The following is a 25,517-nucleotide window of genomic DNA, read 5'->3' on the forward strand; positions in this document are numbered from 1 at the left end:
GATAACAGGTTAAGACTGGTCAATTAATTACATAAATCCTTCCCGATTCATTGTGCGTTTGCAGCCCAGATTGTGTCTTACATTACTCGGTGACACAAGGCCTTTTGGCTCCTGTTGTTCCGAAGAAAGGTCCCATTTAAGTAGAGGCTGCCTGCCACGGCAAAATGTTAAATGTCACACGTTAAATGTGCACTTTTCTGTAATTGCTTTTGTTAAAAAAAAAAAAATTAAAGGGGCTCCTAACACAGCACCGTGCTGAGGGCTGGAACCGTACTGAGCACCAGGGCAGGTAGACACCTCTGCTTGCCTCTAACAGACTTCGGTACCCATGCGCTGCGCGAAGAAGCCAGAAGGCTGTGTTTGTGAAAATAAACCCAGACCCCCTAAGGTCAATACTAGCGAATATAGACAGTTGGATATGCCTTTTTGAAATGAGAGAACTAAAATTTGAGTCCAGCTTCTCTTGTCAGGTGTAAGAGTACTATTAGACATGTAACCCGTGTTGGACCTAGTTAACTTAAAAAGGGAGGCACATTATACAAGTGTATACGGTACATGTGTAGCGCTTTGTCGCCAAAAAGGATGCTCCTGATGGCTTTGCTATTTAGATTTGCAACTGATAGGCACCTACAGAGAATAGAATTGAGGACTCAAAGGGCCACAAAATCATCCAGGCCAAATGTTTTTTGTTTGTTTGTTTGTTGGGTTTTTTTTTTCTTTTTTCTTTTTTAATGTCCAAATAAGCTTGGAGTCACAGCTAGGTAGACCGTGATCTGCCTTGACTCTCAACGCCTAGGGCCACCTGCCCCTCACCCCACTGTCTTGCTTTGTGGCCCGATGCAAATATAGCCCAAACTATCTCACCACAGGCTTGGAGTCTGGTGAGCAAAAGCCAGCAGATGAAGCTCTGAGCATTGACTGCAGGGTATCAGCGCGTCGCGCTGCCCGACAGCGACCCCGTCCGTCCACCCGTGGCCTCGCACCACTGGTCATCCTCAAGTGACCTGGCTCAGCAGCTTGGGGGCCTGCATCTCCCCACGCGCAGCCCAGAATCCAGACGCACGCGATTCTTCCCCAGGGGCAAAAGGCCCGCTCCTGGGTACAACCGGGTCAGACAAGAGAGGGACGTTAGCGTATTGGGCTCCAGTCTGGAAGGTTCCAAGCTCCTGGGACAAGCGCACATCGCAGCGTGGGGTCAGCTAAGGCTGGAGCTGGTGAAGCCCTGTGCACACTCTCGATGGGCGGCGTCTGAAGAACAAAGGCACACGTGCCTCCCCGACCCGCGCCCGGCACGTGTGCGGTGGCTTTGTTTGGTCCTCACTGTCTGGGTGCGGGACGCTGGCGGTGCCCGAGGCAGGTGGGCCATGGTAAATCGCTCTCCACCCTCCCACTCCAAATGGCTTCCTCCCATCCCCCACCTGGTTCCGCAGAGCAGTTGCTATGGGTTACCAGGACGGTTGCTATGGGTTACCCAACCGAGGAAGCGGGAGCATGCGTGGGATGGCAGGAGCTTGCGGGCTGCTGAGCCGAGGCCCACAGGGGTGGGGGCTGAGCTATAAAGAAGGCCCAGGTAAGAGACGAAATCCACGCGCTACGACACGCAGAGCCTGCTGGCTTTGGCAGCATCTCCACTTCTCTTTAGCTTAAAGCTGAGTGGATTCCGCAGAAATTTTTGTAGCTTAGTATTCTTCTCTCCCTCTTTTCTCCTTTATCTATTGAAAATAAGCCTTGGGAATTTTGAAGGAAAGGGGTCATGAACTACCAGAGTTTGCACTGCTAAAATAAATTAGTGTCCAATGCACTGTTCTTAACAAGGACCTAGAAGTTTCCAGCATGAGGAAAAGGGTTGACAGTGGTGACTGGACTGTAAAATGCATCCTGCCAAGAACAAAGCCCCAAATCTGTTGTAAATGTATCAAAATCCAAAGGAATTGTTTCTTTACATGCTAAATTATTTTTAGCTCCATTTTATTAAAATGTCAGCATTTCTTGCTCTGACTTGCAAAGAAAACTGTTATCTGTGCCTTTAATGAATGTCAAGTTGCCACAACTAACTTCAGACATTTTATGTTTGAAAATGTGTTCATTGCAAATTAAGAAATGGTTTTTCTTCTGAAACAAAACTGTGTTGAAATAAATGTTTCCTCTGTGGAAAAGACGGCGTTGTACATATCCGGCACCAGCTAACTAATTTAAATATTAAAAGGAAGATGATTTAGAAACAGAACAAGCCTTTCTAATTCTTGTACTTAAAAAAAAATTAGGCCTTTCATGGAAATGGCTCAATCCTGAAAACCTTATTGTGCACATCTAACTTGATGATAAACCTTTAAAGAAGCACCAAAATGGAGAAGCTGGGTTCACGACATCCAGCTGCCACTCTTGGATATAACATGGCTAAACTAAATAAATGCGATTAAATTCTTAATGTCACCTAAGAAATTGTATGCTTTTCCTTCTCCATGTTGCGAATAACTCGCTTGCATCTGATTGTTAAATGTAATTTGAAGTAGACCTGCAGGGCTCTGGCAAGATATATTTAGTATCTTAAAGAATGGCAAATGGTTAAAAACAAACATTTGTGGTGCCCCTCCCCCCATCCTGTGGGGGGGGTTGTTTTTTTTTTTTTAAACTGAAAATTTTAACTAGGATTAAAATCACTGTCTAGCAAGTGATACTTTAAGTGTTAAGTAACAGGTTGTTGACTTCTATGGCCGACACCTTCAGCTACTCAAAGCCAACTCTGAAACGAAATCCATAGGCTCCTGACCTTCCGGGTGCTAAGCTCTACACTTGCAGAACACTCCAGTTTAAAACTCCAGTTTTGCCGAGTGTAAACCATAGGCATCCGGGATTAGGATTCCTAAAGTTTAATTCGCATTTAAAAGAGCACTAAATGTATCGTCTGCTTGGTTACATGTTACATGCTCAGCTACTTATTTTGCTGCAGACAGGAGAGGATAAACAAAGCCCACTGGAAACTGAAGTTCATCTCAATTAGCTCGGCCCCAGGGCTCGTGCTGGTGCTCCGGCTCAGCGGCTGTGACAGCCAAAGCAGAACAAAATACAACTACAGCGGGCATCAAACCAAGTCTTACCAAAGCTCTTCAATAAGAAATGACCGGTAATGTAAAAAAACATAGAACTTCCGGTAATGTAAAAAACAAAACAAAACAAAACACAGAATTTAAGTCAGAGTCAGAAGAGATACTGTCTCCTATGCAAAGTAAGCGATCGAACAAAGTTTTGATTTTTTTTTCATGTTTAATGTGAAAACAGTGACTGGAGTTTACGGAGCAAAGATGAAGCATCGCTTCACGTTAACTTCGAAGGTTACATGATGTCATCAAGAAGTAGCATAACTGACGTCACAATTTATGCTTTCCAAAAACGCTGTGAAACATAAATGACGTGAATTCATCTACAGTGCTGAGGAGTGGGGCTGCTCTGAAGCTTTATACAGCTGATAAGCCATGTTCTTTCTGCATTAAAATAATGACTATTAGAGGACATGGGTAACAGGCTCTGAGACCTAAATCCAACTATTTACAGAAGGTTTTTTTTTCTTTTTTTCAGAGCTGGGGATCGAACCTGGGGCCTTGCACTTGCTAGGCAAGCACTCTACCACTGAGCTAAATCCCCAACCCCTATTTACAGAAGTTTAATAATGTTCCAGACAGAACTTAAAAAAAAAAAAAAAGATGTCATTCCTATTCCAAATTTAATGTTTGTTTCTTTTTTTACCAGTTCTCTGTAACGAGCATTTCAAAGGACAATTCAATAACTTTTTATTAATACAGTAACTCTCAAGTACCCAAGTACATGGCTGCTTTTTGCAGCAGCTTTTGCACCCGCGAGAGTGGGGGGGGGGTCATTCATTGAAAGCAACAAGTTATCCCACTTAGGTGAAAATTCCTTCTGCTGGCTCCCAGAGATACCTGGGAAGACTCTGGGGAGCACTTGGCTAATTAGTCCAGGAAAACCCCGTCTCGTCTGAAACTGGAAGCTCATGGTGGACCCATGATATCTTATCTTTGTGCCACTTTGAGAAAAAAAAAAAACAAAAAACAAAACAAAACCTATTTTATTCAAATTAAGCCAATTTTCTGGGAGACACATTAAAAAGGGGGGCTTCTAAATCATGAACATGAGCTCTGACATTAGCAACCCAACTTCCACTCCGAGATTATTAAAATATTTATGGGTAAAATTAACTATTACAAAAACCTTCTTCTAACTGAAACATGAACAGCAAGTAGTCACCACTGACGGAAGTTACCTGGTGACCTTTTTTTAAAACGTACATTTTTTTTTTAATGTCAGAAAATAAATCATAAGCTATGATTCTAATTGCACAATGGTAAAAAAAAAAAAATGACTTGTCGCCAGAAGCCTTGTTTATGTAAGCTAATTTTGGGCAGTGAGGATGTACTTCTAAATCTGTGTATGGCATATTTAAGCAAAATTACCAAGACTTCTGTTTCTCTCCCTCCTAAGATGTAAACATTTTTTTCAGTACTATTTGTAAGACATATTTTCCCATTTACACATGATGCGATATGCTGGGAAGCTTAAATACTCTTAAATATTTCAATTGAATACCTGAAGGCAAAGTATTTTCCAGAGAAGAAGTCCCCACAAAGCAAGAGCCACGAGTCAGAGAAGCAGTCTCCTGTGCCGTACTCTGGCCCCAGTCACACTGTGTTACAGTAACTTCCTCATTGATACAGCAAGGAGGCTCTGCCTGGGCTTTAAATGCTACTAATACACCTAGCTCTTTAAAGTGTGGTTAAGACCAACTGTATAATATATAGAGCACATAACTCATTTCACTTGAGAGCAGGATCATATTTACAAGTACTAGCAATAAAGGGTTGTACGGCATTCACAGACCTTACAGCTTCATACAGAAGCTTGGCTAGAATTAGACAACATAAAACGACTACTACTAATAACCCACCACTCTAAGAATTTAACCACCTAGGACACTGACAGTGGCGTTAGGTAAGAATCTATTATGAGCAAGCGTTCTTTCTGGCTGGGCACAATTTTCGTTCCGAAGGTGGTAGCCCTAGAGTTCCTTCTCAGGACTCCTGCAGAGCCGGGCTCGTTTTACATCCATGAGAGCTGCTGTCATCACTACTGTGTCCAAGCCCAGAGGACGAACTGGAAAAGAAGAGAGGGAGAAAATAATAAAAAGAGGAAATTGGTTTTCACAACACACTCAAAGCCTGAGTAACAGAGGGGAACTTTAATTATCTCCAGTCACAAAGAGAGACAGGAAATTTGGACTTTTAATTAGCCATTTGGAGTGCAGTTGGATATTTTTTTTAGCTAGATAATTTAAACGCGAATAATTCAAGTCTGACTAAATGAAAGTCACATAATCAGAATGCAGATAATTGAATTTCTGCTGCATTCATTAATTCAGTGTGGAGGTGTGTGTGAAGACCACTATGATGAGCTGTCACAGCTCAATAAAATCTCAGTCAATTAATTTTTTCATTATCTTACTATTACATCAACAAAAGGCAAAATGTGTCCATATATATATGTGCGCGCACATAGGCACCATGTGTTATATAAATGTGTCTGTTACATCAAAGCGCCAAGGAGTACCTTTCTGAATCATACTCTACGTCGGTGTCTTTCTTGCCTTCCTCCTCCTCTTCGGGGAACCGTCTGTTCATCAAGGCAAACTTGTGAATTGCCTCTTCTACCGAGTACTTGGTCTGCCCAGAAACACATGCTTCAATGTCCTCGGAGTTCAGATGGCTCTGCAGGAAGAGGTGCAGGCTGCTATCGGAAAGCAAGAGTGCATTCTGCAGGACTCTGTGCAAAAAAAAAAGGAAAAAAAAATAACCAGTGATCAGGCATGGGCAGAGATCGGGCAGAAGGCAGGCAAGCCTCACAAACTGTGTTACTGACCTCTTCACTAGGAGAACTTTGCCCCGAAGCTGGGCTCTGCCCGCCGACGGGATGAAAGCCATGTGCTAACTTTTACTCAATTATTTGGAATCTTAGGTGAGTAAAAACAGAAAGCTAATGGTTGAGAACATCTGTTAAAAGAATAACTTCAAGGACATTTCTTCAATATGACCATCTGTTAAGACCATGTGGATTAGTTATAGGAATATTTTGCTTATATGGTTATAGAAATTTATTCTACTCTTAAAAATTCATGGCTAATAGCACATCAGTACGGCAGTCTTTATTGGACAAGCTGTCACGAAACATCAAAACTTCCTCTACCATTAAAATTATACGAAAAGTCCAGTACACTCCTCAGCACATTCCACACTTTAAACCTTTCCTGGTGCACGGTCCACAGAAGTACAGACTGACAAGGGCTCTTTTGAGGTGGCTTTCCTAATACCTAAAGCTGACTGGAAGCATCTGTAAAATCTTCAGCCAGCAGCAACGCGTCTTGCTATTGTCAAAACAGTAAGCAGGTAAACTTGATCCCAAGCCATTTTCCCAAGTAGGCCAGGTTGGTGCTACGGACATACTAGTCATCCAACAGGACAGACTGAAGCTTATTATAAAGACAGCACACATTTCGACTAAGGCATCAGGACCAGATGGAGGACTAAAAACAAACCCTGCCAACAGGACTCTGGCGTGGTCAAATTCGTATCGCCGGCTGCGGGTGTGTTTTTCTGGGGTGTCACAGAATAAGAAATCAGGTCAAAGTGTCCCGTCATACTCCAGTGAAAACTGGCTTCACATCCTTTTAGCAAACATTTTTTTTTGACATATAATACTTAAGTCTCTGTTAACAGTTCAGTGGTGATATTGCAAGAGATTCTGGAGCCACAGCGGTCGAAGTAAAGGCAGGACACAACAGCCCACAGGTCATTTTGCCTGACGTGGGATTTGTTCATACAGAGACTATGAAAACCAGATCATACCATTTCAGGCCAGAGGAACCTTGTCTTGTATCCTGCATGTTTAAATGCGTTACTAGGAAAGCGATTCTCCTCTGGCCATCACAGCAGCTTTGCTAAATACCAAACACATCACAACAGCACATCCTTCTCTTCCAGAGAACACAGTTGTTTCCTAAAGAAGGCAGGCGTCTACAAACATGCGAAATCCAGCCATTCCCTTTGCCTCAACAGACTTATGAAGTAATTTGAGGGGAAAGGGGTGCTTCATTAAGAACAAAAGCAATAGTATTGCACTTTGCAAAGAGAAAATCTCAGGCAAAGAATCTAAGTGTTCAACTCTATGTGTCCTGTGCCCTGGTTCTCCCAGAAGACGGCCCTGCTGCATGACAAAGGTGCGTCTGCCACACTGTAAAAGCCTGTGCACTAAAATCTGTCTTCCTCATGTACAAATGCTTCCTATTCATGCCCTACATAATTCAAATTAGGAGAGAGTTTTACAGCAACGAACCCTTGATGCGAACTTGGCCCCGCTGTGACGTCTGAGCTGAGCGTTTCCTGTGGCCTCCTGTGGGGAGCTACCCACCAGCCACAGGACAAGTGGCTGCTCATAGGACTGTACATACGGCTTTGTTTCTGTTGGAAATGTGTTTTATTTTCTCTATAAAATAATGGGTGATCTTTAAAATTGATTTTAGATGGTTTGAGGCATTACAGCACAGAAGTAATGTACGCTAATGGCAACAATATTGGACACAAATTCATTTCAGCTTTATTCCATGTCTAAAGCAATTCTGCTGAGCCTCGAATGGCTCACGTGCTGTTATTAACTCGCTGGGTACCTAACACATGGGTACCGCAAACAAAAGTGATCAGAGTCCAGGCTGATGGAGACCTCAAGGCTACTGTCCCTTTCCTTCCGCTATAATTCAATTTCCAATTTGACTGTACATTAGGCTCCTCGGGTCCCAGTTTTCTGCTGACTACTGCCACCTGGAGGACATGAGAGGAAGAAGCGGGAGAACAGGTCGCCCAGTTCCACAGGAAGCCAGGGGAAGAAAGAAGTATTCCGGATGGCCAGCCTGAACCCTCACATTCACAGGGCCCAGAGAGAGCACAAAACCAGCTTGCCTGCCGAGCACGGCGTTATTTTTTTAATTCTTCCGTCTCGGTGGCTAAGCTTAGGCCACCAGGTCTGCACGGGTATGAATTTGAAAGAAACAGAAGAACAAACCACTCTAGGACATATTCATGTTTTCATTTTGCGGTCAGATAGTTTACAACGTAAAATTTAAAATCTTAAGAGTCCGGAGTGGTGGTGCTCACCTCTAATCGCGGCTCTTGGGAAGCTGAGGCAGGAGAATCAAATTCCAGAACACCATGAGACCATCTCAAATAGCAATGACAGCAACAATAATTTTTTTAATTTTAAAAATGTGACCTTTGGGAGGACTGGAGGGCACTGGGGCCTCCTCCGAGGGACACCTGCTGTGCCAGCGTCATGCCCACTGCCACGGCAGAAGAAAGAGCCTTTGTTCTCTGTACTCATACGTGTGCCACATTTTCCCCAAAAACCTAACAGTAGAAAATCAACTTCAAACTACTATAAAGAGTACTTGGTAAAACAATCAATAAACCATAGTTGATAGAAGCCTCCGTAACAATAAATGCACATGCTGGATACGGTGGCTCACGCCTTTAAACCCACCACTTAGGAGGCAGAGGCAGGCAGAGTTCTGTGAGTTCAAGGCCAGCCTGGTCTACATAAGTCAGTTCTAGGGCAACTGGGCCTACATATTAAGACCATCTCAAAATTAATTAATTAATTAATTAATTAATTAATTAATTTAAAGCCTTTATAGCAGGAGTTTCACAAATCAGCCTACAGAATTTTAAAGGAATTTCTGAAAATATATTTACAGTGTAAGTCAAAAGTTGCCCCCACCCCATGGTAACTATGCTAAATGAAACAAGGCCTGCTGTTCCTCTGAACTGGACATAGTGAAGCCTACTTTTCCTTAATGGGATTCTACTAAGCATATTGTATAGTGGTTCTGTGGAAGAACAGTATGGCTCACAAAATCATTTAACTCTACGGATGCCCTGACCTACTGATCTCTGTCCATACGATGCTCCCTACACGCATCTGTATAGAGTGGTTGGATGTTGAGAAAGGAAAAGTTATCTCAGCCTATTTAACTTCTCACCAAGAGAGAGAGAATTTAAACCTCCAAATTTTCATTCAAAGAAATTCATAATCTATGCTGTGGTGCCCTCTACTGAACATAAAGATTTATAAAACAAATTGTGTGTGTGTGTGTGTGTGTGTGTGTGTGTGTGTGTGTGTGTGTGTGTGTGGTGTGTGTGAGGATGTCTCTCTGTGCGTATCCCTGTGCATGTCATATGTATGTGTCTTTTGTTTTAAAAAAAACAGTTGGGGATTTAGCTCAGTGGTAGAGCACTTGCCTAGCAAGCACAAGGCCCTGGGTTCGGTCCTCAGCTCTGAAAGAAAGAAAAAAAAAAGAAAAAAAACTTTCCCACCAGAGTCGATCATGGTGGCACAGCATTTGAGAGGTAGAAGCAGGAAGATCAGAATTCAGGGTCATCCTCCATTACATAGGCAGTTCAAGGTCAGCCTGGGCTGTCCTAAAACAACAACAAAAATGAATAAAAATCACGTAAAACCAGAATCTAACGGCAGGGCTGGTATGCTATCACCGGGATGCATTCATACAGAAAAGTTGGCTCCCGTTCATAGCAATTACACCTAAGGAATCAGTAGGGTTTCCATCACAGTAGGAGACTTACGAGCTTATAATTCTCATCTATAGCCTTCCGTCTCTGTTGCTATTATAAGAGCCTGCAGTTTATAATTAGTAGGACAACTACAAAAAAGGAAAATGACAGTCACAAGGGACAATGAATGACTAGAAATTCAGTCATGGTGACCGGTTCAGCCGGCAGTGGCCACTCTGCTGATCATAAACACAGCAGTGCCCGAACACATGACCTCTGCCCTCTCTACAGTTTGTGCAGCTGAGGCAACCACACCGGCCAAAGCTGGTACAGAGACCGTGCATCTGCAGCTCCAAGCCCAGACAAGATCAAACACATGATCTTCTCTGACAGCCAATCAGAGAAACAAGTCTCCAATCCCTCCTCAGGCGTTGGCCTGAATACGCACTGTGCTTACATTAAGTATATATTATTACACAAATGACCTTACACTGGACTCTTCATCTTACATTATACATGCATACATATGCAGAGAGATTTCTCGTTCATGGAATTTTAACAACTCAAAAATTTACATAAAAACCAAATTTAAATATGTGCTTTTTATAGCCCGTAAAGGGCCTATGTCCTCTTTAATATTATTGATTCCTGAGGCCTCGCACTAAACGGGGGGTGGGGGTGGGGGGAAGGAAGATGGGCTACAGATGGATGACCCTACTTCACGGGGAAGCAGTGAATGCCACAGAGGGGACACCAAGGTGTCCCAGGCTCGGTCCTGAAGCGCTTCTCACCAGTCTGGATGGCAGCTACTCCTGCCCAAACTGGACCAAACAGGAGAGCTGCTCAGAGGAACTTGACACAGAAAGGCAGGCTCAGGCACTGGGCCCAGTCCGAAGCCAACTGGAACTGTCATTTATTTATTTATTCTGTGTGCCTGGTCGTGGGGGAGGTGTGCCTGCCACAGGAGGAAGTGTGGGGGTCTCAGGAATCCATTCTCTCCTTCACCACTGGGGTCCCGGGGATCCACTCACACCCTCAGCCTTCACCACAAGCACCTTTACGCTTCAATCTTTTAACTTTCAAGTTAGATCCATTCAGTTTATTGTGTGTCTGTTAGAAATAAATGTTCACATGCCAGAGTTAAGAATTATCGTAAGAAGGGGTTGGAGATTTAGCTCAGTGGTAGAGCGCTTGCTAGGCAAGCGCAAGGCCCTGGGTTCGGTCCCCAGCTCCGAAAAAAAGAAAAAAAAAAAAAGAATATCGTAAGAAAGCTGTCTGCTCCGTGGTTTGATCCTAAGATGACAATGATATCCAAATTTTTTCTTTAAGATTTATTTATTTATTATCTATGTGTACACTGTAGCTATCTCCAGACACCAGAAGAGGGCATCAGATCCCATTACAGATGGTTGTGAGCCACCATGTGGTTGCTGGGACTTGAACTCAGGACCTCTGGAAGAGCAGTCAGTGCTCCTAACCACTGAGCCATCCCTCCAGCCCCCTCTCCCCGTCCCCGATGTTTTTTAATTTCTTTATTCTCACTTCATGTGTGTTTATCCTATATGTATGGGCACCCTGTTCGTGCCACGTGCCCAAGGAGGCTGGACGTGGCCTCTGAGTCCCTCGGAACTAGAGTCTCAGAGGGTTGAGAGCTGCCACATGGGAGCTGGGAACTGAACCTGGGTCCTCTGGAAGATCAGTGCGGGCTCTGACCTACTGAGCCATCCCTCCAGCTCCCAGACACAGCACCAAGAGCTCCCAAATGGAAGAGGAAGCTTCTGGGGGAGAGTAATTTATAGGCGCTCTGTTCTACGATGCGTCTGTGCCTGCATCCCTGTCACACAGCTGTTGGGTGAAAGGTCAGCGCGTGCTTTCCGAGCAGTTAATTATCCGAGCAGCACGACTCCAGCCAGGACAGCGCCACACTGGCTATGCCCCTCCACACCACAGGCAGCAAAAGAACCTGAGTTCCACAGCTCGGAAAACATCAAGGGCCAGGGCTGAGGGGAGACGATTTAGACCCAAGTTCCTTGAGCTCTCGAAGCAGGACGTTCTCCTCTGTGCCGTGGGTCAAACAAAGCCAATGGAGAACAGCTAAACAGCACACAGCACAGAGCACCTCTGCAGTGGCACGATCACCACGGGAGCAGATGCTGGTACACGGACTGTGAGAGTACAGTGTTTAAAAACAGTGCAGGAGGGGGTTAGGGATTTAGCTCAGTGGTAGAGCGCTTGCTCCCCAGCTCCGGGGGGCGGGGGGGGACAGTGCAGGAGCCAAAACTGGAAGCTGGGCCTGGTGGCGCACACCTGTGGTCCCAGCAGTCTGGGCAGGCATCAGAATCAGCACACAGGTTTGAGGCCAGTCTGGACGGCGTGAGGTTTTTAAAAGGCCAGCAAGAGAGGAGTGAGTGACCAGTGACCAGTGACATAAACACAGACACTGGCTGTCCCTGAAACTGCAACACCACCCCCATCCCCAGTGCTAGCCAGGGCTATGGGATCCCCCACTCCTGCCTGGGTCCCAAGGCCAGACTGCAGTTTCCATGGAGTGGCTTCTGGAATGAGGCTGCTCGGCAAACATGAGCTCCATCTTAAGAGAGAAGCCGTCAGCCACCTGGGCACCTTAGAGAGCGCAATTAACAGAGCTTTCTGAGGCTGGAGAGATGGCTCAGTGGTTAAGAGCACTGGCTGATTCCCCAGAGGACCTGGGTTCAATTCCCAGCAGCCACATGGTGGCTCGCAAATGCCTATAAACTCCAGTTTTAGGAGAATCTGACACCTTCACACAGACAAATGTGAATGTACGTGAAATAAAAATAATTACATTTAAAAATAATATACTATTATTAAAACCTACAAGTATACATTATATGTAATAATAATAATAATAATAATAATAACCAGAGTTGTCCCTAGTGGGAAAGTGGTGAAAGTCTTGACCAGCGCTTTGTTCTGTCACATCTGTGACACTACACTGGACCCTGCTGTGATGTTCTCAGAGGCCTTAGCTCATCTAACAGTTCCTCAGGGCTCTTTCCACAGGATCACTCTAGTGTCAGCCTTCCCTGCCCTCCCTCAGTGCTTCAGCTCCAGCTTTCTGCCTGTCCCAGGGACCTCCTGGAAGGAAAGGCACCGCGCCAATCTCATAGAAACACATATTAATATCCATGTGCACACTTGATACCCAGGCCCTTAATGAGCGAGCCAAACGGGGGAATGCAGCTACTTCAGACCGGCTCAGGGTCCTATGCACTGAACTCAAAAGAAGATCATTTCAGATCCCACGCCACCAGAAGAATGGACAGTTGGGGCCCCGCCCCTCGCTGGTACTCGCCTGACTCCTTATCTAAAAGCTGGAGAACGAAGCTCACAGCAGTTTTAGCCCTGAGACTAAAATAACAACAACACTGGAAATCTAGATTGTTGCTGTACCTGCTCTGCAGCCCTTAGTCCACTCTACTGCCTCGACCCTGATGGGGGAAGGGCTAACATTATCCCCATTTTATAGACAGGACAACAAAGGCCCAGAGAAAGGAAAAGGCTTGCCTGACTCCCAGCTACTAAAGTGGCAGATCCAGGATTTGAACCCCAGCAGCCCGGCTTCAGAATCTGCAAATCAGTGGGGGGCAGGCTTCCCATGCTGGCCCTGCAGGGAGGGGGTGAGACAATGGGAAGTCCTAGTGGCGTGGACTCCAGGCAGCTCCCATGGAAGTGCGGAAGTGTGCCCCACCACAGAGTCAACCTGAGATCAGTCGGACGCACGCGCACTTGACCAATGGCTCTGCAAGGATGAATTAAGCCAGGCCATCAGAGCCTTCAAGGCTGTTTCGGTCTGTCTGTCCTGGCTGCTGTACCTGAAGCCAGTTTTAGAGAAGTGCTTCTTGTAAATACAAGGCACACTTATCTCCTGGGAAATGTCCGCCATACTCCCGACTAACGTGTTCCTTTGCTGTTGTTTGCTTCGGGTCAGCTGTTGTTTTGGGGTATTTGTTGTATTTGTTTGACAAGGACCGGCTGGAATTCACTGCAAAGACTGGGTTGGCCTCAAATTCACAGAAATCCTCCTGCCTCAACCTCACGAGTGCTTGCATTAAAAGGGTAAACTGTACCTGCTTTACTCTTAAGAGACCATGTGTTTGTTCTCTGATTCAGACGTCCATTGTTTGCAGACTCTGTTCACATCTGTACCGTTCAATGCCAGCCACAAGATGGCGCTCTAATACAGGATATGAATGTAGTGGCCAGCAGGCCCGCAGAATTTCAGAGCTGTACTCGCCCACACAGGCTCCTCTGCCCTCATCCCTAGCCTGGTACAGACCCTTACTTACTTTCTGAGGAAATCTTCCAAGCCCTGGCGGCGCTGGTCGACATGCTGGCGATTGTTCATGTTGAAAAATAGGTTTTTAGATGGAAGTTCTGGTAATTGTCTGACAAGAAAAGAAAAAAAAAAGTCAATCACCAAATCACGGTGACTTAGCCACAGGCATCCCTCGAAGGGAAGGCCTGCCATGCGTGGGAATAATCGTCACACAGCTATCACCTAATTGTTGTTGTATAATATTAATTTAAAGGAAAATCTGTCTTTAAACTCCTCTGGGGCCATTCATGATTAATATCCTTCAAGGCTGGCAAGGAGATGGATGTTAGAGTCAGATGCAGAAGGCCCAGAACTAACGAGAGGAAGCAGGCCTGTGCCCTACTCTTCCTCACGCACCTTAACGCTATCGACTTTAGAGCTAGCCGGTGTCAGCCGGATTCAGACTGTGACCCCGTAATTCAGGCCGTAAGTCACTTACACCAGCAATGCGTTGCTCTGGAGTCTCTGCCTCAGCCACACGAACTCTCTATACCTTCTTCGTACGCAAGACGTCTTCATCGTAAAACACATGCTATTCGTCTGTAAAGAGACAGAAAAACGTGAGCCGCACCTGAGGGGAAAAGCACGTTCTTACTATATACATAAAACTTGCGATGGAACCGGCACTCTAAGCGGCAGGCGAGCCATGAAATGTGTGCATTTGTGCGTGCACTGCAAAATCTTACCTGCAGCCCATCCGTCTCAGCCCCGAAGAAGCCACCATGCCATGAATGAGCAGTGTTAGCCCTGGGCGGGCATGGCCCACCCCTGACCGGTGCTCTCCTAACTACAAGCATTGTTTCCAAAGACGGATCATTAAGGAGAACTCTAGTGGGTCATCTCAGACTCAGTTGGCTGAGGCAGGACTGAGTTCAAATCCAGCCTGGATCCCACATCTTGATAAACACACAGAGACCCTAAAATGCACAATGCCTGGGTGCATCGTTGCACTTTTAACACCATCCCGACGCATTTGTGGATCAGAATTGACTTCCTATAATCCCACACAAAGCATCAGAGACATCTGCATCTCAGCATGGACGCCACCCGTGCCTGGGAATCCTGAAGTCACTGCTCACCCAGACAACATTTTCCCCGCACTACTAGCCAACGGGAGGGAAGAGCGACCTAAGTCAGGAACGCAGTGGTGGGACTCAGCCCACGACAGGTATGAATGTCAGCCCGATTCTCCTCCAGGGATGGCATTAGCACCTGGCAAGTACGGCTGCCACTAGCTGCCGGCTTCCCTGTAGCTGCCCTGAGACGGACTTGGGGAACAAACGGGTGCAAGTCCCCAGCCTAAGCTAAGACACAATGTCGCTCCTCTGGGCAAACACACAGCTGACAACATCTGTGTCTACTGGATTCAAAACACAAGGCCAACTCAGCTGAGCGTGGTGGCTCATGCCTCTAACCAAGGACCCAGAGAGGTTGGGGCAGGGGGATTGCCACCTGCTTGGGGCCAGTTTGGGCTATGGGGTGAATTCCAGGCAGTCTGGGCTACAGAGTAAGACCCTGTGTAAAATCTCACCCACCCCTACAAAACAAACAAACAACAACAAACACACCCTTTTATATGTTTAAACAAAAATCCACTTCGTAATCATTACCTTACTTAATGAGAAAATTAACTTCTGCTACTAAGATCTTCATGATTTCAAAAACTATCCTGCCCATGAAGCTTGGCTGTTTTGGAAATCAGGGTCATTTGGAAATCTAAATGACCCTGTACATTTTGTTCATGAGCTGTCCCCATGAAACATAGGGCAAAGTTCCGGGGTGCAGCGGGGTTAAGAGACTCACCTGCAAAGGCCACAGCACCGCACCCAGCCACTTACGCTGGCACAGAAACAAAGCCTACCAGAGATGCCTAAGGCATCATGAATTCTGAGGGACAACTTCAAAGGGCAGCACTGCCTGACTAAAGCACTCCTTGGGGACCAAGGCAGCAGGCTTTGTTACACCAGAGTGACCGCCCTAATAAGGTCCATCCTCTCAGTACCCTCTCCTCAGAGAGAACCAAGCCACCCCAGGGACTTCTTACATCGCCAGTGTAGGCTGGACCCACCCATTTAAGTCCAGTTTCCCGGCCCAGTCATGGGTGTCGGTAACAAATGCCCACCTGATACTGATACCAGCATAAGGTGCATCTGTGAGTCCCTCAGAGGACAGAGTGAGGGGATGATACTTGAAGGGCCAACCAGCTCTATCATTACTGGTTTATAGCCCGAGTAAACATGGACATTCCAAAGTCAGCTGGTTCACTTGAGTGGACGGACCCCCAGCTGATGCCCTCAGAGCTAACTAGGGTTAGCCAAAAGCCTCAGGTATGCTTTCAACTGTACCACAGGAACAGGTCTACACCGACTGGCTCAGTCCCACATGCTTGTTTCGGCCACCCATCAAGCCTAGAGACTTACTACTGTCAACTGAGTATTAACTTCAGAGAGGCACCACGACACAGAAGTAATTATCAAAGGGACATGGAATTTGGAGGGAAAGAGATAATGGTATTTAACCATTTTAGATTAATACATGATAGTGAGTTTTATTATAGCATTTTTATTCATATGTGCAGGTTTCTGAATTCATATCATGCAATCAGCACCACATAATCTATATTTGATTATCTCCTGGAAATAATCAAATGTCGTGATGCCCTGAAGTATGTCACAGACATTCTTACAAGCAATTAAATCATTAAAATAATTTAAAATTTTCATTTCAGTTCAAATGCTTCTTTTATCCCCACCCCCCATTCCATTGGGCGGGGAGGGGTAAAAGGACTGAGTCAGGGTCTCGTATACACCAAGCTGGCCTCAAATTCACTCTACAGCTGAGAATCACCTTGAACTTCTCATCCTCCTGCCTCTACCCGCCACGTGCTGGGATCATAGGTGTGCACCCCCACATCTGATTCAAATGTCTATTCCTTAAAAAAAAAAAAACTTATTTAATTTCATGTGTATGTGTGTGCTTCTGAGTGTGTGTGTGTGTGTGTGCTCCTGAGTGTGTGTGTGTGTGTGCTCCTGAGTGTGTGTGTGTGTGTGCTCCTGAGTGTATGTGTGTGCTCCTGAGTGTGTGTGTGCTCCTGAGTGTGTGTGTGCTCCTGGTGTGTGTGTGCTCCTGGTGTGTGTGTGCTCCTGGTGTGTGTATGGTCCTGAGGTGTGTGTGTGCTCCTGGTGTGTGTGTGTGCTCCTGTGTGTGTGTGTGCTCCTGTGTGTGTGTGTGTGTGCTCCTGAGTGTGTGTGTGTGTGCTCCTGTGTGTGTGTGTGTGCTCCTGAGTGTGTGTGTGTGCTCCTGAGTGTGTGTGTGTCCTGAGTGTGTGTGTGCTCCTGAGTGTGTGTGTGTGTGCTCCTGTGTGTATGTGTGTGTTCCTGAGTGTGTGTGTGTGCTTGAGTGTATGTGTGTGCTCCTGAGTGTGTGTGTGCTCCTGTGTGTGTGTGTGCTCCTGAGTGTGTGTGTGGTCCTGAGTGTGTGTGTGCTCCTGAGTGTGTGTGTGCGTGTGTGTGTGTGTACATGTATATAGTGTGTGTGTGCAGCGTGAGTGTGCACCTGTGTGTGTGTGTGTGTGTGTGTGTGTGTGTGTGTGTGTGTGTGTGTGCTCCTGAGTGTGTGTGTGTGCTCCTGAGTGTGTGTGTGTGTGTGTGCTCCTGAGTGTGTGTGTGTGTGTGCTCCTGAGTGTGCCTGCAGAAGCCTGGGCACGTCAGAAGAGAGACTGATCCCTTGGAACCGGAGCTCCAGCTGCTGTGAGCTGCCATGGGGGTGCTGGGACCTGAACGCCCAGGTCCTCCGCAAAAGCCAGTGCGTGATTGCTGAGCCGTCTCTCCAGCCCGCATGCCTATTCTTACATGCTCATAACTTTGCACACAGAATGCATCTTTGGCTTGAGCTTTTGGGTAAAACAAAAGCAAAATAAGAACATCAATGGCTTAGAAAATGACTGCAAAAAGAGGAAAACAGGGTGGGGCAGTTCAGAGTTTTATAACTCGCTTATTTTCTAAACTGGGAACTCTGGGAGGAAAAGGTTTTACAGTGGTGCTCAGACCTCCAGCATGCAGATGGCACTGAGGGATGGGCTACGCGTTACCTCATGTGTACCAGACACATCAGATGCTTGTGTCAGACACAGTCCCAGGCACATCAGACTGTCCTGGTGAGACAAGAACACATGTATCTTCAGGGCCAGGGGCCAGCAAGTCAGTGTCTGGGGCCAGTCTGCTCTGCCTCCTGCCTTTTCCAGGAGTTCTAGGGGAACAAATACAGGCGTCCCTTTACAAACTCCCTGCTGCCCGTGCTCTACGGCGGCAGCAGGAGCAGCAGCGAGCTGCCGCGGGATATTTTCACGTGGCCCCATGCAGGACAGGCTGCTGACCTCGTTCAGTATGAAGGCACATGTGAATAAAGATGCTATCATAAAACCGACTACCATGTATTCACCTACAGTGGTTAATACTGTATCTCTTTCCCCCAAAATTCAATGTTCCCTCAAAATTTAAGGTTTACCAAATAATATATTATCTTGAAATATAATATCATGGGCTAGAAGGATGGCTTAGTGGTTAAGGGCATTGGCTGCTTTTCCCAAGGTCCTGAGTTCAATTCCCAGAAGCCACATGGTGGCTCACACCCATCTGTGATGGGATCTGGCATGCAGGTGTACATGCAGATAGAGCACTCATAAACAAACAAATATTTTAAAAATATAATATCATAAGGAAATACCATTGCTAAGTCATGCTCTTTAACCATTCAATTTTAGAGTATTCACATCTTCATAAGTAAAGTTAATAAATATTGAAATATTAATATCTTAAACAAGTAAATATGAGCTTCAAAGAAGCAACTCCTCAACTTCCTGCTTCATTTGCGATACAGACTTCGCCACAATCATCCGGCTCAGTTCTCTGTATTAAGGTTTTTCGGTTCTCAGTAGCATTCTGTCACATAGAATGTTCGCCGCCTACAACCTGTTTCCTACCGGCTGTACTCACGTGAATACATATCTCATAGTCGATGTAAGAATGCCAAAAGTCCTCCTTCTGAATCCTGGGGTCTCGGACCCAGACACTCACGAACTCCTGTAAGGGCATCGGGAAGAAAGAGCAGCGTCAGGACTGAGGGGAGGGCTGGCAGGAGCTGGCAGGGCAGAACTGGAAGTGCCAGCCAGCGTGCTCGCCCGCCCTCAGCAAGAAGGAAGTAGAAACCATGAATCAGGTGTCACCAGAGTCCAGAACACACGGCCACAGTGGAAACCTTTAAATAATGCAAAACTGAGCCCAGAGTGCTTAGGGACAGTGCTGGGGTATCTGAAAACCATGGAGAAGATACACTCTCATACTGGCCCTCAATACCCAATCGTGAAAAACAAGTTGCCATTGTCTCAGCTTCTCAGTGCATCAGCTAAGACCACCTCAAGTATCCATGGTCTGTCTAGCAAATTGCTTTCTGGGTCACAAATAAAGAAGAGGCTCCCCTGAGAAAGGTAACTTAACAGGAAGACACACACCCTCTCCCACGATTTTTAAAATTATTTATTTATCTATTTTGTGTCTATGAGCTGAGACACCGTAGCTGTCTTCAGAAGAGGGCATCCGATAGATCCCATTACAGATGGTCATGAGCCACCATGTGGTTGCTGGGAATTGAACTCAGGACCTCTGGAAGAAAAGCCCACGCTCTTAACCACCGAGCCATCTCTCCAGCCCTCTCCCATAATTTTTAAATACATTTTCTATACACCAAGTCATTTGTTTGCCCTTGCGTCATGAGTAAAAGGGAAGTTTTCTAAAGCAGAGGCACAGGACACACCTGCAACCCCAGCACCTGGAGGCAGAGGCGGGAGGGGGCCATAAATGGCAGACCAGGCTCAGCCACAGAGCCAAGTCAAATGACGAAATAAGTCAGTAAGTAGACACATTAAAAAACAATTGTGTTTGTTTTTAAAGATAGTAAGAATGGAAGGAGGGAGTTAGAGGGAGCACTTGTTGCTCTTCCTGAGGACCAAGGACTCTGTTCCCAGCACCCACATGGTAACTGTGGTTCCTAGGGGATTTGACCCCATCATCTGGGCTGCCTGGGCACAGCGTGCATGTGGTGCACGGACGTACATGCAGAAAGAACACCTACACACATAAAGGGTTTTAATTTTTTCAAAAGATTCAAAACAAAAGAGGAAGGCAGGCCATGGGTTTGGACAGACGTCTGTGCTGCTGTCCCAATAATAAACAAGGTTTGCCTCAGTCCATAAGACGCTTTTCAAAAGCAGAAAAGTAGTTCATGCTTCCTGACAGTAACACTGCATCCAGCAGGCCTGGTCTTATAAAATGGCTCTGATCCTGCATTAGAGACTGTCTCACTGCATGGCCTCAGGGTTCTAGGGAGGCAGACACAGGCAGATCTCTGGGAGTTCAAGGTCAGCGTGGTCTAGAGAGAGTTTCAGGAGAGCCAGGGCTACACAGAGAAACCCCATCCTGAAAAACAAAACAATACAAATAAATAAATAAATCTATTTTTGCTTGGTCAGTAGGGAGGGGGAGGAGCAGGGAATAAGGGAGGGAAAGAGAGTAACGAAGAAGGAGTTAGGGTTCACCCTGACCACATCCAATCTCATCAAATAAATAGATTGGGAAGAGAGGAAAGACCTCGGTCTTCAAAAGACCACAACCCCATCCAAGCCTCCCAACCCTGCACTCATAATGCACCATTCTGGCTTTTATGGGCCTTTCTTTGACCTAAAAGTTCTCTCTTCTAATTTAAAAAAAAAAAAAAAAAAAAAAATCATAGGGGCTGGAGAAATGGCTCAGTGGTTAGAACACTGACTGCTCCTCCAAAGGTCTGGAGTTCAATTCCCAGCAACCACATGGTGGCTCACAACCATCTGTAAAGGGCTGTGACACCCTCTTCTGGTGCAGCTGAAGACAGCTACATTGCACTCTTATACAAAAAAATAAACAAACCTTTAAAAAAAAAGAAGAGAAAAAAGAAATAACTGTTTCACTGTCCCTCAAAAGTAGTGTCATCCTTGGCACTGTGGCTAGACTAAGGGACGGTTCGAGTCACCGCGTCCCGTGGAAGCCACATTCCCACAGAGGGTATTGGCAGTACCCGTTTTCCATGGAAGAGGCACACATTCTGGGATGAGTCGAACAGAAGTCAACTATTTCCAACCACTCAATGTCACACATGATCAGAGGTGGAAAACATGCGCCTGCACTGAAATGGCAGATTCTCAAGCAGCAAAGCAGAAGGGGAAGCCAGGTACGGAGGCTCATAATCCCAGCACTCAGGAGGGGGAGGCAGGACTGTCCAGAGTTCAAGTCCCATGGGCATAGACTGAGTTCCAAACAAGTCAGGTGTAGGAGATGAGACTCTGTGTAAACAACAAACCCACAGCCGTAGAACTGGCAGAAAGGTCAGACGCACAGGCCGACATCGCACACATCTGCGATCATCTGAACTGTAAACTCCATATCTGCCCAAACAAACGGCACCTTAGCAACCCACTGTGGCAACCCCGTTAAGAGGTTCTAAAGCCAGCGCACGCGTGCTTTCCTCACCGTAATTCTTTGCTATTGCCCAGATCTGACATTCCAACTTCGGACAGAATTTCCAGTCACAAAACCCTGGTTTGCGCTCCCCCTAAAGTGACTGACTCACCAAGCCTCACTTTCTGCCTCCAGAAAATGGGAAGTCTCCCCATATTTCAGCTGTTAAGCAGATTCAATAGCAAAACACTAGGAAAACATCTGGACATGTTCCTTTAGAGCTAAGCAAACATACACCAAGGGAGAAGTTCAGCAAGTCAGAGAGAAAAGCCAGCCAGGCATGGTGGCGCTCACCGTTAATCCCAGCACATGGGAGGCAGAGGCAGGAGGGTCTCTGAATTCAAGGTCAGCCTGGTCTATGAGCAAGCAAGTACTAGTACTATATAGAGAAGCCCTGACTCAGAAAAAAAGAAGAGGAGGAAAGGGAGGGGGAGGAGGAGAGAGGGGAAGGGAGGCGAAAAAAAGAAAGAAGAAAATAGGGGTTGGGGATTTAGCTCAGTGGTAGAGCGCTTGCCTAGGAAGCGCAAGGCCCTGGGTTCGGTCCCCAGTTCCGAAAAAAAGAACAAAAAAAAAAAAAAAAAAGAAAAGAAAGAAGAAAATATAATCCAAGCCTCGTTAATGAAGAAGGGGAAACTGTATACGAGAAAATCCATTTTCAATATAAGGAAAAAAGTTCTGTAAGTGGTGACCATTACTGGGGAGAGCAGGCTCCATTAACAGCTGCCTGAGGTTGGGCATAGGGCTCCAGGATTGCAAAAGGGCCTAAGTGTCATTCATGCCCGTGAACAATGGTCTTCCAGCCCAGGTTAATAAAGCCAGGCCGTTTTCTTTTTCTTCCTTCTGCTTCCTACCCCAACCTTTTCCTTGCTTTTTGTTCCCTAAACCAATCGTTGTCCAAAGACAACTCAGTCAACACTCGTCAGATTTCTCCTGGTGTGATTTATTTGACTGTCTAGGAGAGCCTCTTGCTTCCTGGCTCTCAGGGCTGGACTGCACTAAGCTATGGGTCTCCTTACCAGGATCCTACCATAAGTAACTTCGGCTGTCTTTCCAGACAAGAATGCCTGATTCCTTCCGTGCACCTACCGACATCAGTCAACCAATCAGCGGGTGCCTGCACCAATGAACAGATTGCCTTCATGGGGGAAACTAAACTTGAGCTGAAATAAAAACTCTTCCACCTGGCCTCTTGGATACCACTTATCACTGAATTAAGTTATTTCCCAGATGGCCTCAAGTTTATCTTAATTTACCCATTCCCACCCTCCAAGGGTGTGCCAATTAACCGTAGAAGGAGACAGTGTGATGCCTAAGATCTACGAGGACAAGCTGTCTTCAAACACCCCAAAGAACTCCAGAAACACCTATTTACATAGAAATAATTGAAAACCATTCCGATACCCTCCGTAACTTTGTCCCCTAAGACTTGTGCAGGGCAACAATCCGTTAGCCTAGTTGGAGTTAAAATATGTACTTGGATGCAATAAAAGTGCATTTATTTTAAAATATTCCGTAATTTGGATGGACCTCTCCTCCCCCACCCTGCAATTAGTAGAAATTAGTGAACTTTCGACACACTTCCAGCTACGAACAGCATGCCCAGACAGCCGAGGTTCACCTATAATCTCTTTAATTAGACGCATCCCTCACGACCTGCCCACCATCCTTCACGGGGATGCTGACAGGCTGTCCGCCACAGAGGACAGCCCCATGTCCCATACCTGGAATCATATGGATTTCCTATGGAAATGGCTTCCAGAGGCGCTGTTAGTCAATTTAATAACCTTATTAAACACTTTAATGACTTCTTGGGCCTAATGACTACATCTGCTATGAAAGGAAATGCCAGGAGGAGAAGAATTAAAATTTAAAGTAACTGATCCTTCCTGCCCAGGCCGTGCGGTCTGTAAGAATCCCAATCCCTGTGAACTCTCTGAATTCCACGGCCCTGTTTCTCCCTGACCCCTGACCCAGCTCCGCCCTTATCTGTCTGCCTAGCCTCTTCCTCCCTAACAGCCAGGCAGCACCGCCTCAGTTCTACAGATAAGAGAAGCTAGCCCAAAAGTCAGATGACCAGCAAGGCCGACTGACTTTAGAACTTGGACCTGCCTCTTGCCCAAAGCCCGGACTCTGGCGGTTCCTTTAGCAGCAATAGGATGTCACCGTGTTCCCACCCGGTGGATTATCTGCTATTATAGGTAAATGCTGGCTCTACTGCAGTGCCACTCCCACCCAGGATGGCACAGTTTGGTCACTGTGTCTCCTGTGGGCTCCTTTGGGCTCCTTCTGGCCTGTGGCACTCTCACAGGCTTCCCTTGGTTTTAGTGACCTTGACGATTCTGAGAACTTGCTGGGTCTTTTGTAGGTGTTCTTCAGTGAGGGTTTATCTAGTGTTTGGCCCAGGCCTAGATTGGGGTTCTCCATGTTTGGAAGGAAGAACAGAGATGAAGCCCCGTCTTTCAGCGCTCCAAAGGCACCTGCTGTCACTGGGAGTCTGCGCTGACGGTTTACCCCAGTCACCTGGCCGAGGCAGTGGCTGGCTGATTTCCGCATCGTAAGCCTACTGTTTCCTGCCTGCTGATAAATGTGACGATAAACGCATGCTGATTTCTTCCAGTCACTTCTAATTTACCTGTAGCTGGCAGAGTGGTAGTTCCAATATTTAAACTGTATTGGGATGCTAACATGAAAGAGGGCGATATTAAACTATAAATCTTAGGAGGTCTCCATTTTCTAAAACTGCACACACGTTAAGTACAAGAAAGGGCTGGAAGGGACGGTCCAAGCGTCTATCTTAGAGCGTATACTCTGTCGTGAACAAATCTTTTCAAGTCTGGGAGATGGAAACAGAATCTTCTATCGAGACTCAGAATGATGGCGACACTCCCTTGTGACAGTCACACACATGGGCTCAGAACGCCGGAAGCTCCCACGAACCTGCAGGGTGGGGAACGACTGGCTTTGCAGGTTGTCTTGCTTTTCTTACTGAAACGATGCTTTTACTTTTAATTTTTATTCACTTACATTTATGCTTATGGGTGTTTTGCCAGAGTGTATGTCTGTGTACCGCACGCGTGCTTGGTTTGGAAAAATGTGCAGAAGAGGGCACTAGGTCTCCTAGGACTGGAGTTACAGACAGTTGCGAGCTGCCTCGTGGGTGCTGAGATTCAAAGCTGGGTCCTCAGAAAGAACAGCAAGTGCTCTGAAAGGCTGAGCCACCTCTCCAGCCATAGAAAGGGTGAGGTTTTTCAGTAGGAAAACTCAGTAACTGGGTGGAACGCCAGAGGTCGAGAATAAGAAGAAAAGGGTGTAGGCATGAAAGGAAGAGGAAAAGGCAGAATTTAAGTTTAGAAGAGTGTTTAAAGGGTCACAAGACACAAGACACTAGTCTCTATTTTTTTAATGATATTCCTTTATTCAAACCCTAGTCAGTTGCCAGTTGGGACCCAATATCAGAAGCTGCACCCCTGTGTTTTCAGGCTGCAGGGTGCGGCTCAGTGATAGAATCCATGCTACAAGTTTGCTAGTCTGGGCATCACAAATGCACAAGCAAAAAAAAAAAAAAAAAAACAAACTGGGTATCGTGGTGTACACCTCTAATCCCAGCACTGGAGAGGCCCAGGTAAGAGGACCGATGCGCGTTTGAGGCCTTCCCAGGCTAAATAATGAGTGGCAGGACCAGCCTGGACTGCATGGTGAATCTTTGCCTCAAATCTCTAAACAAAGAAGAACTTTCTTTCTTTTTCTTCTTTTCTTTTCTTTTTTTTTTTTTTTTGTTTTTTGTTTTTTGTTTGTTTGTTTGTTTGTGTGTTTGGAACTCACTCTGTAGTCAGGCTGACCTCAAATTTATAGAGATCCACTTGCCTCTGCCTGATAAATGCTGGAATTAAAGTGTGCACTACCAATGCCCAGCCACGGCCCTTTCTTAAAGGGAGTCCAAAATGCTTCCATTTTAACTACCTGTATCTCTGACACCTATTAACAGTGTTC

The 25,517-nt window shown here is 46.1% G+C and overlaps 1 protein-coding gene across 1 annotated transcript in view; it reads right to left on the reverse strand.

The window, feature by feature from the left end:
* Positions 1-3,763: 3,763 nt before the first annotated feature.
* Positions 3,764-25,517, reverse strand: part of Snx10 (sorting nexin 10) — a 44,532-nt gene continuing 22,778 nt past the window's right edge. The window contains exons 3-7 of the mRNA XM_032906518.1: positions 18,975-19,061; positions 14,420-14,520; positions 13,952-14,050; positions 5,620-5,832; positions 3,764-5,166 (exon numbers count right to left, since the gene is read on the reverse strand). Coding sequence (XP_032762409.1) covers positions 5,085-5,166; positions 5,620-5,832; positions 13,952-14,050; positions 14,420-14,520; positions 18,975-19,061 — 582 coding nt within the window. The 3' untranslated portion in view covers positions 3,764-5,084. The remainder of the gene's footprint in view (positions 5,167-5,619; positions 5,833-13,951; positions 14,051-14,419; positions 14,521-18,974; positions 19,062-25,517) is intronic.

Source organism: Rattus rattus, chromosome 6 (genome assembly GCF_011064425.1).
Source record: "Rattus rattus isolate New Zealand chromosome 6, Rrattus_CSIRO_v1, whole genome shotgun sequence".
Lineage (NCBI taxonomy): Eukaryota > Metazoa > Chordata > Mammalia > Rodentia > Muridae > Rattus > Rattus rattus.